The 14,116-nt window shown below is 45.9% G+C and overlaps 2 protein-coding genes across 4 annotated transcripts; one reads left to right on the top strand and one right to left on the bottom strand.

The window, feature by feature from the left end:
* Positions 1 to 1,813: 1,813 nt before the first annotated feature.
* Positions 1,814 to 3,860, top strand: LOC117225016 (uncharacterized). Its single transcript, XM_033478300.2, has 2 exons — positions 1,814 to 1,940; positions 2,049 to 3,860. The coding sequence occupies exon 2, from the start codon at positions 2,090 to 2,092 to the stop codon at positions 3,650 to 3,652; it is 1,563 nt and encodes a 520-aa protein (XP_033334191.2). The 5' UTR covers positions 1,814 to 1,940; positions 2,049 to 2,089; the 3' UTR covers positions 3,653 to 3,860.
* On the bottom strand, positions 3,847 to 8,581 carry Eogt (EGF-domain O-GlcNAc transferase). Of its 3 annotated transcripts, XM_033478281.2 has the most exons (12): positions 8,218 to 8,580; positions 8,063 to 8,146; positions 7,655 to 7,990; positions 6,333 to 6,539; positions 6,086 to 6,234; positions 5,841 to 6,004; positions 5,612 to 5,732; positions 5,390 to 5,543; positions 5,106 to 5,306; positions 4,798 to 4,931; positions 4,638 to 4,740; positions 3,847 to 4,201 (listed from the first exon to the last, which is right to left on the bottom strand). In XM_033478281.2, exons 3-12 carry the CDS (start codon positions 7,832 to 7,834, stop codon positions 3,938 to 3,940), a joined length of 1,677 nt encoding a protein of 558 aa, XP_033334172.1. In that variant the 5' UTR covers positions 7,835 to 7,990; positions 8,063 to 8,146; positions 8,218 to 8,580; the 3' UTR covers positions 3,847 to 3,937. The 3 variants fall into 3 exon arrangements, with proteins under 3 accessions (XP_033334172.1, XP_033334181.1, XP_033334163.1); XM_033478290.2 differs by having other exon boundaries at positions 5,612 to 5,729; positions 8,063 to 8,581; XM_033478272.2 differs by having other exon boundaries at positions 8,063 to 8,580.
* Between the last annotated feature and the right edge of the window lie 5,535 nt (positions 8,582 to 14,116).

Genomic DNA, 14,116 nt, shown 5'->3' on the forward strand with positions numbered 1-14,116 from the left:
TGATAAACTGTATTTGTAATAGTATATTTTTGTTAATCGTATTAATAAATTTTATTCGAAAAGAAAGATGAGTCCTCTAGCGGGCCCCGAACGAAACGTCTCCCCTTTCCTTTTCCACACTCGAACCGCCGCCAAATGTCAATATCTAAAATTTTGTATTATTACCATCGACGATTCAAACAGTGACCCCTGTCGCGATTAACATGTCAAACATGGTTAGACACTGTGACTTATCTATTCCAGATAATACTTCAACATTATATGTATCACGTAAAAGAAAATTCATCGTGGCGCCACGGACAATTTCTGTAAAACCGGCGTGGCATTCGACGTGTTAACATAATTTTCTGTCTGGAATAGCTGATAACTTTTAGAAGCAATTCTTCCTTCTGAACTTCCTAATCCTTCATGTTGTCTGAAAAAAAATGGCGGAGGCACGACGACCCTTGGCACGACGACTTTTTCACAGCTTCGCTTTAATTAACGCTGACTTTTTCCAGGATCTGAAACCGAAACTGTGGCGACGATATCGAAAAATCTATATTTTTAGCAGTTCTGTCTGTAGATGCGTTCGCTGCGGAGATAGTCGAACGAACGATCGAGCAGGGAAGGTTTCGATTGAATTGAAAAATATTTGTTCGACGAACCGTTGGAAAATTGAATTACGCGGAGCTATCGATTTCAATAAGTTCGCCGGTGAAATTAAAATGTACAATTGATGGAACCGGTCGGGTTACCCGGTTAAAAGTAGACACAGAAAAGGTTTCCACTGTTGCGGAGTAAGTTTTACCGCAGGGCTTCGCGGGAAACCACGGAAACAGAATTACGAGATGGACGGGCACAGGCGAGAATCGATTAATGGGTGAACTGCCAGTGCGGTTTTACGACAAGTAACGGATATACATTGACGGTCGAAATAGTTTTCCGCTAACCTACCTCGAGAATCATCGGCCGGAATTAGAGCTCCTTCATCTGCCCTGCTGGACGATGCTGTCGATTTTCGCAACGACTGGAGTACCAAGTCTCTCGGGTGCCAAGCGACGAACGACACATTCAAACTACACAGATTTTTAGATTTGAAAGTTTCAGGGTCGCATAAAGCCAAATATCCGAATCATATAATAGTAAAATGCTTCTGTACTTTCGAGTTGGTGGCGTTATCCATAACTGAGGCGCTATAGAATTTAAAGTCAGAAGACTTAGTCGTTAGAAAACGTTAAATGACTGAGAAACCAATGACTCAAAATTTATGTTCTTGATCTCAAAATATTCACAGTACTTCGATCTATCGAATCTGTATCTCAGAATTACATAATTATGGCTTGTTATAGTTCCTCTTTAAATAGGCTTTCACTTTTTTCTTTATTCAAAAATTACAACTTTAGACATCTATGTCTGTGAGTATTTCATACAGAAATTAGTTATTTTATTTATAAATGTGTTGTTGAAAATATGTATAATATAATATGAAAGATTAGCTAATATACATAACATTTGTAACAATAAGTATTGTAGATCTTCATGAAAATGGTACTCGACCCGCCATCTAGCGGTGGATTGACGAACTAAAATTCGTATACGAGGAGAATACATGGATTTGGAAAAAAGTAAAATATAACAAATGTGAAGCAAAACCAAACAAAAGAAGAAGATAGGGACGTTCACTAAAGTCTTCTGCATCGATATTACACAAAACAGCCGATTAAAATTGCACTGTAATCATATAATTGGTAAATTAACTTGACATAGCTCCTATTTGAAGTAACTTTAACTGGCTATGAGTTTCAGCATTCTGCCACGGATGGCACTACCAGTATTAAAAAGTTATTTAAGCTCGACGTTACAGCTTGTAATAGGAGAATATCTTTTATCTCGTCCATCAATTTGCTTGATATGATAAACCAGCTGGAGAACAATGAATTAAGAATATGTATTTTCACGTAAGTTCATAAAATTATTCAATCGTGAATGTATTTCAAGCGTTTGTGTGTTGTTAGCGGCGTATGACAAATATTGGAATAATAGTATATTCAAATCTTTCATTTCAGGAACCTATTCATCAAGAACAATAATTGTTGCTTTAACAAAAATGTCAAGCACGTGGTACACAAATCTTTATCGTCAAGAGCAAGAAGCATTTGTTTCTAATCATGGTGGAACAACAGCCAGAGAAGTTGTGCATGCGATCATACCAAATGTATGTAGCACTCTTCTGGCTACTACTACGGTAGGACTTATAAGGAATTTCACTCATAAGAATATTAGAGTGATAATTGAATTTGCAATACTTATAATCCCATGTATTTTATGCTGCACCGTATTGTCGGAGTACATCATCACTGTATGCTGTGCCATGCTATCGATATCTATTATTAATATCTTAGTGCTAGGACTTAACGCAAAGTCATCGAACAGCAATAGTAGGCCTAGTCAGGTTAGAAAGCCATTTATCACAAATTTCAGAGCATTGACCAACATTATAACAGCGATATGTATACTAGCTATAGACTTTCGTATCTTCCCTCGTAAGTTTGCCAAGACTGAAGTGTTCGGATACAGTTTAATGGACACGGGTGTAGGACTGTTTGTATTAACGAATGCCTTGGTGGCACCGGAATCCAAAGATTTTGTCCCGAAGCAGAGAGTAGGATTCATTCGTACGTTATCGAGTAACATTAAGCAATCGGTGAAGAGTTGTATTCCCCTTTTGATACTAGGTTTCGGTCGTTCCATTGCCATAGAAGTTATCGGGTACCAAAAGCACGTCACAGAGTACGGTATCCACTGGAACTTCTTCATAACGTTAGCTTTCGTTAAACTGTTCACCAGCTCCATAACCAGTACCATTAGCTCCAAATACTCCCTATTATCAGGCATCTGGATTTTAACGATGCACGAATACATCTTAAGCACCAAAGGGTTGAAAGAGTGGGTGTTGAGCAACAAACCAAGGGACGACTTTGTGTCCGCGAACAGAGAGGGAATGGTCTCTGTGCCCGGATACGTGGGGCTCTATTTGATAGGCGTGGCTGTCGGCAGATTAATACATTCCACGTACTATAACTCGAGCATACAAGATTGGATGGAGTACAAACCAAGAACGTTCCATATGAAATTATTCGGTTACGGTATCGACGCCAGCTACAACGAGTCGATGATACTGTGCATCAAATTGTCTTTGGTAGCGGCACAGACCTGTGCGGCCACTTTGTTTTGCGATTCCTATTTCAAGGTGTCCAGACGTCTAGCGAACGCTGGCTATTGTATGTGGATACTCACCTTGGGCGTTATGTTGCTTACGCTGCTGTTACTGGTGGAGATAATCAGCGACATTTTAATTCGTGCAACAATGGATCCCGATAGTACGGACAGAAAGCCGAGAACGCACAAGGCGGACCTAAGAAACAAGCGAGAACGCGTGGCCGACGAGTCCGAGAAAAATGTAGTCGCGATCGAGATACTGGAAGCCATAAACTACAACGGCCTGTTCTTTTTCTTATTGTCAAACTTGATGACCGGCGGCGTTAACATGCTAGTGCCCACGTTGTATGTAAGTCAGGCCAGAGCCATAGAAATACTTGTCGCTTACATGGCCGTGAACGTATTGTCGACGTTATACCTGTACAGAAAGCAGATACAGATCAAGCTGTAATCCTTTCGTATCATTTTTTTTACGCGCCAAGGAATTTGCACGTCCGCAGGCGAAGTATACTTAACGGAACGGACGTATCTCGCGCCACTGGAAACATCTCACCGCATTGTATGCCGTATTTGTTTCGTGTTTGTTTCTTTTTTAATCAAAATAAGTATGTACATATGTCGGTATAAAAGTAAGTAAAGAGTAACTTAATTGGTAACAAGTCGTTTTTGTTTCGTTCGAGCGTAACAACCGGCATAACAATACACGTTACAATTCGTTGGTTTTTAAGGAAATTCGCTATAGTTCATCTTTGGATTGAACAACAGGCTTCAGTTTAGCTTGCTCCTTCGACTCGGGCGTATCGATCTCTTTCACGTTCCCCGCGCTCGTTTCGTTCTTCACCTCTGACCTCTTGCTACGCGCTCGTTTGCTCATGAAACTCTTGAACTCGCTGTGATTCTTCACGTGGCTTTTCGCTTCGGCAACGATACGGAGGAATTCGTCGACGTCGAAGCTGTAGTTCGTGAACTTCGCGTGGGCACCTCCGTCAGGATGCGTTCCCTACGATTCAACATCGACACGGTCATTACGGCGCTTCTGCAGAGTGTCCCAAAAATGTCTCGCAATCCTGAAATGGCGGGTTCCTCGGATCATTTGAAGCAACTTCTTCCTTTACAAAAATGTTCTCCGAGGCACCGTTAACGAGTTATTAACGAAAAACAGTGACCAATGAGAGGCGAGCTCAGCTGGCGCGAGGCGACCGAGCCAATGAGTGGAACTGGGCTTCGTGCGCCGCTTGGCTGGGCCGCCTCGCGTCAGCCGTACTCGATTCTTATTGGTCACTGTTTCTCGTTAATAACTCGTTAACGGTGCCTCGGAGAAAATTTTTGTAAATAAAAAAGTTGCTCCGAATGACCCGAGGAACCCGCCACTTTCGGATTGCGAGACATTTTTGGGGCACCCTTTATATTTTTAGCACTTAAAAAAGCTTGCTTACGGGATCTTGTTGCACCAGTTTCGACGTGTTTTCCCACGTGAAGTACTTCACGCCGCGCAGCCGTGCGAGATCCTTGTAACATCCTGGATCCTCGCAGTTGTATCTAAATCACGGATCATCTGAGAAATAATCGCCAACAAGTCGAACAATGCGTACGTACATCTCGAAAACAGCTGCCCAGTCAGGTAAGAACATCAAATGCGTCAGTCCAGCTCCGTGAATACCAATAAAGATGTCGGAGTTCCTCGTGATCTCCAATTGCTTCTTGAATGGAACCTTTTTGTTGTACACCACCTGAAATCACAGCGTTCGAAAATTGATGTGGACGATAAAACAGTTGATAAAACAGTTGAAGAAATCGTTGAAATATCATGGAAAACCCGTGTTGCTTTCGTTGGCGCGCTCTTCGAGAAGCAGACTTATAGTCAACGCTATCGTACTTCTTAGAGTTTTACCCATCAAAATTACCTTTCTGACTTTGTACTCGGGATTCTCCTTCAACGCCTTCACCAGCTCGTCCTCGTTCAAGATTCTCCTATACTGCGTGTCCCTGCTGAGCAGAGTGACGCGTATCCTCTGGTTCTTCCTTTCATGAAGCGGTATTCGAAGTCGGTGCAAAACATGATCGCCGAACGCCTTGAACAGTCCGCTGTTCTCGCAGCCGTAGATCTGAAATATTTATTCGTTTGTTCGGGGAAACTATGCCAGTACCGAGGTCGGTTTCGTGGAACAAGAAAAAAAGGCTGGTGTACCAGAGGCGTGTTGTAATAGAGGCCGAAGATCATGCGCGGCAGCAACGGGAACACGAGGTTCTTGAAGCAGACGGTTTCCCCGCGGAACGTTTTCAGGTCCCACAGCGGGTTTCTCGTGAAAGCCTCGAAGGTGTCCTGGAACGCGGACCGGTAACTGAAAGTACGGTCGAACGATTGCTATCTAATATCTCTCTGTTTTTCTGTTTGGCCGGTGTCAGTTACCTGTAGCTTTCCCAGATCATTACGTGATTGTCAGTGCTGAAGGCGGCGGGGTGCGATAGGTTTACGTGCAATGACGCGTACAAATTGAAAAAGTCGCAAAAGTGATGGTACATGTTTACTACTGAAACAAACGTACTTCAACAAATGAGCGGACGCGCGAGCAGTTTTCGCGAACACGGGGCGCCGCGGTTCACCGCGTTCTCTCCGATCGTTCGTTCTCGTCACTTACTGGCGTCTATCTTCATAATGTACGTCGGCTTCTCGATCACGATATCACAGTCGCCGTTGCCGATCGGCGGCCGCGGCAACGTCCGGAAGTTCCTCAGTTCGGGCCCCCACGATTGCAACGGACTTATGTGGTCCGCGTTCGCTTCCAGTCGTTTCTCATTCAATCTGCGTAATCGGGGCAAAAATCGTTTACTGTCGTAGCGGATGGATGGGATTTCTTCTCGCGATCGTCGTGTTCTCACTCACGCGCAGTATCCGCCGATTTGGCCCTCCTTCAGCACGTCCATCTTGTACCGAATCGGCTCCTTTCTGCTGAGCAAATCCTCGAAATTAATCATCACGTTCCTCGCTCTACAAAATCGCATGTGCTCCGAGCATTCCAAGGACGAGTCCTCCTTTAAGGTGGAAACCACGTGAAACCTTGCGTGAACCGAAATCATCGGATCGCACACCATATCTCTTTCGATCGGAGATCACGAGACTCGAAACTTACCAGAAACAACGGCTCGCAGAAGATCGACATTTCTTTCCGCTGGTCGCGCACGTACCCGAAATCACCTTGAGCGTAAAACGTGTCCAATTGAGCCTTCTTCGTGGTCACCCAGCCTTTGTGGTCCCCGGGGCATCGGGCGACCGAGAACGAATCTTCCGGATTGCAATCCAGCTCGTAACCCCAGCAGGACTTCGTTCCTATACTGTCCTACGTTCGACACAAAATGTTGTTGCAACAGAAATTCTTGGTCAATCGTGTGAAACCGTGGCAGAAGGTTTAATTACGGTAGACGTTCGTTAAGCAGTCGTTGGGAAAGTTGCACGCGCTATTTCCGGCGAAAATATCGTAGCAGTTGCATTGCCGACTTTATGCATTTTTATGAGAAACGAGCGCGCGAAGTGTAGAACTTCCGCGGACTCTGAGAAAGCTGAATTATCTACCGGCAACGGTTTAATAATCTTTTAAACAGTGATTACTGGACCGCGGATTCGATGCATTTATGGCAGAATTTGTTAAGTGAAATACAAAACCGAAAACGTTACACAAATTTGAGATTATTCTTGTATTATTTCGGTTTTATGGAGACAGATGCAAAGTAAATGTGTACAAATTAGTTTAATAACGAGTGAACTATTCATTTCTTATTCTTTTTGCAATTTTTCTAAAATATTTTAGCTTCTCACAAAAATTTGCAGCCATGATTTTTTAAAATAATTCACGGTCGATCCTTTCACTCCCGAGTTAACGAAGAACAGATTTAAACTGTGATAGAAACTTTATTAGACACGAAACTATGTTTCATTTTCTATGCACGCGCAAGAGCTGCCTCGGGGGAATCGGATGACGTCAAGTTTCACTTTACAATCGCGCAAAAAACGGCTTCAAAAACAGATTTACAGTTCCGCCAGACCGAGGATTTCACGCCGTGACAGCAAAAATTGACGAATGAAACGCGGACGAGTGAACACACAAATACTACTGCATTAAAAAAACAGAAAAATACTGTTACATTACTTCCACCGTATCAACGTCGTTCGCCGAAGAAACCCGCGTTTATCCAATCCGTCCGTTTCGTACAATCGACGCGAAAAGTTTTAAACGCCAGACGTAGATAAAACTAATTCGTGCGCCAAGGGTTAATTTGTCTCCCAAGGGTTAATTTGTCTCTTTGCAAATTCAATTAGCGTTAGGCCGAGGATCCGCGAGAAAAGTGCGCGCGCGCGCTTTGGCGCGATTGGCGGCCGGATAAGTAGCCGGTCCCGTTAAAGCGACTGTTTCCCGAATGTTTATTGTTTATCTCGTGCGATCGCGCCGCTAATTACCTTGTAGGGGCAGGCGGTGTCGTTGCGGCACCGCTCCTCGACCGTGGGAAACGAGTTGAAGTAATACTTGATGTGATCATCCGGCAGATCAATGTCCGAGTAATTGGCAGGGATGGCAGTGACCGCGAAAACTAGGACTAGCAGAGCGGAGCATTTGCGGTGCAGCGTTTCGCCGATCATCTTCCGTGCCCGTTGAATCACTGAGAAAAGGCGCACTGCGCGGCGACGGCGGCGGCTCCGCTGAATGGAGGAGGAACCACCTGTAGCGATGGGTGTATGACCTCACCTCCTGCGCGCTCTGTCGCGCTAACGCGACACCCACACCGTGGCTGTTTCCTTAAAAGAATCGGAGAAAGTCAATGCTAGAGCTAGACACGCGGTGTCTTACATCATTCCGGCGATACCCACCTGTTACCCTTGAAAACGCTCCGACAACGGGACAGATTCTATCGAGACGCTCCGTTTGTTTTTCGGAAGCATGCCGGTGCGCTCCTGAATCGATAACGCGGCGGCCGTGCCTCGTAAATTAACGCGTCCGACTCGGAACAATCGATTGTACTCACGTGTGCACGATGGAACGCGGCGGCCGCTGCGGTCTGCGCGTTTTCTCACCTCCTGCGACTGGCCGACAGGACACCACGCAGCACAGGCATTTCACTTTATTTGCCTGTCGCACACAGAGAAACCGTTTTGCCTGTGTGCGGCTTCAAAATGGCCGACCACGCTCGTAAACACGTTGAACGAGCGGTTTTCACCGGTGAAAACCGCGCGGGGCATCACTGATTCACACGGCGGCGCAGGTTACGAGCCGGGGAACACGGAACGGTCACTGGGCCGCACGACGGTCACGCTGTGCCCGGGAACTTTAGGGTTCCTCGGGCCCGTTGTTTGAATCCCTTTGCTGCGACGCCTCGCACGTGAGCCAGCAGACCCTTAAATGCTCGTCCATCTGCAGCAAACACCGCGAAACGGTCTTTCCGTTACCGTAGACACCTGCGTTCCCTATAGCTGATCGTATAGTATGTTCGCTTGTCGTTCGTCGGTCCCTTATCATTTGTTCCCTGAATCATCGTTGGTCGGTATCTTATCCGTGGATGATAGCGTAGAAATCGTTGCTCGGTAGATATCAGTTTCAAATTTCACTCTTTTTTTTTTAAATTCACGATCATGCGTTTCGTCGGATAATCATTGTGTGTGTTGTCGGTTTTTACGCAAATGGGGATTTTTTATTCGATCGGAGCAGGCTTGATTATTGACTTGATTATTCGAACGGGTATCATCTGGATCTCTCGTAAACGTTCCATTTGCTTCAAAATGTTTACTTATACTCCGCCATTGTTTAGCGTACGCGATCTAAAATGTAGATCTCGTGGCGCGGGGTGGTCGCGAAGATCCTTGCGCTCGATCCGCAGATCTTATATGGAATCGCCGGGTCCGCGGCGCTGCTATTGTCTACGTCGCGGCAGAGTGATGGCTTCCGTTATTCGGCATGTTTATACGGAAAATAAACGCGGTATCGACTCCCGATAAGCCCACGGGACGCGCCTTATGCTAATTCCAGGCTGGATACGTCAAAAACCGTATCCGACGTATACGGTGAAGCCGGCGAGTTCGGTCTTCTCCCGAGGCGTGGCCGATTGTAGATCGTATCTTCGGAGTTTATACGATTTTGCTCGTCGAAGAGAGATTCGAATCTCCGAGTCTCTCTCTCTCTCTCTCTTTCTCTCTTATGCTCTACCGGAGCGTGCTGCTGCTGCTGCAGCAGCAGCTTGAAAGACAGCGAGTCCCACACTCGGTTAGGCATGAATCGTTACGTAATCTGGAAGACTCGGATAAGCTGGAGCGCGCGGTTCTCGTGGCTCGCAGGTGTCTTTATTGGTTCACGAGAAACCGTTTCAGCGCAATTAAGGCCTGGTTCGGAGCAGGTCTTATTGTATGGTCAACAAAAGGGAACATATACGGGCCCGAGAAAGTTATTTATTCGGCGCAAACGCTCCTTTCTAATTTCATTTTTCGTATCCTCTACGGCCGCAGCCCCGGCAAACTGGATAACCGTCTTAATGTATGTGGGAACACAATGGACGCGGCCGCCGCGGCGTAAAAGTCCCCGTCGACGTGCCGCAGCTATAAAAGTCGGATATTCAACAGTCGTCGGGCGATAACTGTGATCTGAAATCTATTCCGGTTCTACCGCTGGATTCTACGTAGTGTCCCAGTGACCGGTCACGCGACAAGGAAAAGCGTCTGTCTCGCCCGTCTCTTTCTCCCGTCTTTCTCTCTCTCCCTCTCGCTCTCTCTTCGTCCAGCTTCGCGTTGCAAATCATCCCGCGAGCCAATCACGATAATCCAGGAACCAATGCTAATCGATCCCCGGTACCCGAGATATCGGTTAGGGACGGCAAACTCTCGGGCACCTCCGGCGTCAACCTGCCATGCCGTGACCCGGAAACGGGTCGCGTTCGACCGGCCGGTGTGCGCGCGAACCGAACAGAAAGCTCACACAAACGCGCGTAAAGTAGAGCTGCACGTGTATTGTCGGAGACATACCGGACTAGCAAGGATTGCCGTGGATAGATGGAGGAAATGATCTACATCGATCACGATCTGCGGCACCCTCACCCCGGGTTCCCGGGCCGACGCTGCTGCAACGGTACCTCATCGTTGTTCATTATCGACGAAATCGCCGTCATCTTTCTTTCTGATAATTTTATCATGTCTGAATCGGGCCGGACCGGGCCCGACCCGATCCGATCCGATCCGATCGGGCGTCCCGATGAAAAATGCTGTTCCCCGCAATTACTGAATCGGGGCCCGGTGCCCGAGCGCGGCCGAGCGAGCCGAGCGGAGTCGGGCCGTACGACCCACGCTCGGGAGGAGGAATGGAATAATGGGCCTGTAACGGAGTATTCCGCGCGATCAATTTCGCGACAACGGTTGCGCAACCGTTTGATAAACGCGCCCCACGTGGAACTGTAACACGCTGAAGTGTGTCCCGTGGCCGCGGGTTGTAAAACGAGCGCGTGGCATCGGCGCAACGCGGATTGTCCCGCCACGGTGGCGCCACGCTTCACAGGCGACACGATGCAACCTACGCGAAATTCTACTCTGTAATGTTCCTCATAGACCTCTATCCCGGGGTTCGGGTTCCTCCCGCCGCCGAGACACGGAGAAAATCGTGGGGGCGGCGCGTCACCGGACAATCGCGACGGCCGGATGGCGAAACCAGAACATGATGCACCCACGCGCGCCCGAAAAGAACCGGAGAAAAGGGCCAGACCGATGCCCGACGCAGATTTCCACGGGCGAGCCGCGTTTTCGGTCTCCAGTTCCGCCTCTGTCCGGTGCTCGAAGCAGCCGCGGCCGAAATGCGCTTTTTAACAAATAGCTATGCACGCGCCATTTTTACGCACTCGAAGCGGTTTAATCCACGATTAGTGAAATTTGTAAAGATACGTTCGAGGGGGGGGGGGAGGTTATTTTCGTTGCGTAATTAAGGAAATTGCTGGTGATTCGAATTGGTTACTAGAAAATTGCAGTGCAGTAATTTCTCCTCAATTCGCGCTCAAATTGCACATAAAAATAGACAATTTTGGAAGAAGAGATATAATTATTCGAGGCTTGTGTCTCGCTTTTACAGTTGTCGACAATCGGTGACTATAAAAACGAGCCGCAAGACTCGAATAATCGTATCTTCTCTATTCAAATTGTCCATTTGTTTGCGCAATCTGAGCGCGAATTAAGGAGAAATTACTGTATTTGTACCCTAAGCTTTCTTCAAAATTGCACCGAATGTACGTTTTAATTGAATTTTTTCGGCTCCGTCCGAATGGTACTTACGGTTTATGAACCTGCATGATCCAGGATCGTGGTATATTCTCGTGAATCTACCTGCGTCTTTTCTCTCAGCTGCCCACGCCGGCCATTTCAATCCGTGCAGATACAAACGTAAACTGTAACGATTGTCGTTCCGTTCTGAGCAGACGGCCTATAGCCTTATCCAAGAGAGCAGCGATTTGTAGATCCTTGATCGGTCGTGATCGTAAATCAGCCGACCGAAAAGAAATCCACTGGAAGGGCGGTCGGTAAGTTCGGATATTCGAGCGGCTCGAAATTCGAACGGAATTGAGCAGTAACAATTATATATATTTCTTTAAACTTTCTGCATTTTTTCCTGTATTTTGTCGTTCTCTATTGTAGTGATTTGTACAGTAAATTCTCCCTAATTCACGCTCAGATGGACAATTGGAGAGAAGAAGAGATTATTTGAGCTTCGCTGCTCATTTTTATAGTTGCCGATTGTCGACGATTATAAAAACGAAGTGTAAGGTTATGTTAAGGTTATACTTAGTAGTTGTTTAATATAATAATTATTTAATATAATATTAATAATTTAATATAATAATGTAATCATTTTATACAAACTTGAAAAAGGAAGATTCATTTTGTACTATAAATGCATAATTATGTGCAATCTACGAATCGCGCAAGATGAAACCAACTTTGTAAACAATCCAATTAATAATTAGATGAATATACACGATAATGACCTAGCATCCTGCATCCGAGCATTTTTGCTAATACAGTAAATTCTCCCTAATTGATGCTGAGATTTTGGACAAGAATGGACAATTTGGGAAGAGGAGATATATCTAATACATATAAGAGGGGAATAATCGTATCTCCTTTTCCCAAATTGTCCATTTTTTTCGAAAATCTGAGCATCAATTACGGAGAATTTATTATACTTGCTTCGACAGTGCATACGTACACTATCGCAGCGAGTTTCAGCAGTCGACCATTCGAACCGAAGATAATTCGGATCGCCTTTTCCGATCATTCCGAGGCCTCTATGAGGCCTCGGACGAGCTCATTGTGAAACACACGACACAGAATAATTGACCGGTGACGTTCGCCGGGATAATTGCTACAAAGGTTTAATCTGCTGCGCGGCCCAGTGCCGACGAGATGCGACGGTGTGAAGTAACGTGTAACAGATCGCGGGGTAATGGAGAAAACGCGTCGCAATCTATCCACATTTATAATGAACCGAATTAGAATCCGATTATCTCGATTGCCTCGGCCCCGGGCCCCGGGCCCCGGCGGATAGAAATTACCCGGCGGCATTAGAAGACGCGAGCCAAAGAAATTCCCGTCGCACGCTAGGCTCTCGTTAGCGACGCCGGACTAATCGCTTAATTAATAGATGATAAATGTTTGTAATTCCGCCGGCTCCTCTCGGTCCTCGAAAGCCCTCCGCAAGGCGCGCTTCGTTACCGCGGCCAATTAATTACGCGGCCGGCCGATTAAACGCGGACCTGCACCCGACACGGGGGACACAAAAAGCTGATCCCGTCCGGGGCCTCCACGAATTTTCTTCGCGGGCCCCCGTCGCCGGACGATTTATCCTCCGGCGAGTCGCCGGGGTCAAGGGGTTACGGTTCCTGATGTCGCGTCGCCATGAAAAAAACGCGCGAACCTTAAAATATCGCATGGGGGCTGGCGAAGTGAGTTTAAGGTTTCCTTCGGCCGTGAAGGATCCTTAAATTCCGGACGCCAGCACTTTCGAAACCGTACGACGCGACTTCAAATAACTCTCGAAACGCAGCGGGCCATAAAACACTCCCCATTGAAATTAATTTCGATCGCTCGCCCGATCTCCGAGCGGCTAGCAAGATATTTAACCCCCGGCACGGTACCCGCGACAAATTCGCCCGAAAATTTAATGTCCGATTACTTTTTCATCGCTGTTTCCATCGGGCATGTTTTCTTCGATAGTTAACCCTTTGTGCTCGTGTGACGACTCCGAGGAAACACCAGAAATCATTGTATCACGTTCCAAAGTCTTTTCTACATCATCAAATTTGTTCATATTTAAAAAACTAATGTTAAAAGTTTAACTGTTTTACAAACATCATTTTCGTATGCATAAGATACACTAATAAGTCATATAAAATGAAAGAACTGTAGATCAGATGAACTATTTTGGATTTAGCTCTTTGCCAAATCGTTAGCTTCACAGCTGCAATGATTACAATTTTTCCAGTTATCGCAACTTTGTAGAAGAAAAACAATATTAAATATCGATTAATAGAAAATTGAATTTTATTCCTATACGACAAGGAGTTAACATGGTCTAGTCATATTTTGGGAATTCATTTCGAGGAAACGATGTAACCTAGTTGGCTCAAACCTTGCACGCACCTTCGTATATATTTGAAGCGCAAGCGCAAATTATTTCGTGTCGTCTCATTGAAAACTGCGAGCGTCAGTTTATTACGAACACTATTTTCCTGTGTAGCTTGACTGCATTCCCGCGCGATGAATAGGCACTTAGTCTGCCTGTTTGTTAAAGTGATCATCCATAAATCGTTACTCAATCCTCCAAACTAGTTTTGCAAATTCGCGCATGCCTGAAGACATTTGTAGAATTACAGTTATGTCTCCCTAATTGACGCTCAGTTT

Source organism: Megalopta genalis, chromosome 4 (genome assembly GCF_051020955.1).
Source record: "Megalopta genalis isolate 19385.01 chromosome 4, iyMegGena1_principal, whole genome shotgun sequence".
Lineage (NCBI taxonomy): Eukaryota > Metazoa > Arthropoda > Insecta > Hymenoptera > Halictidae > Megalopta > Megalopta genalis.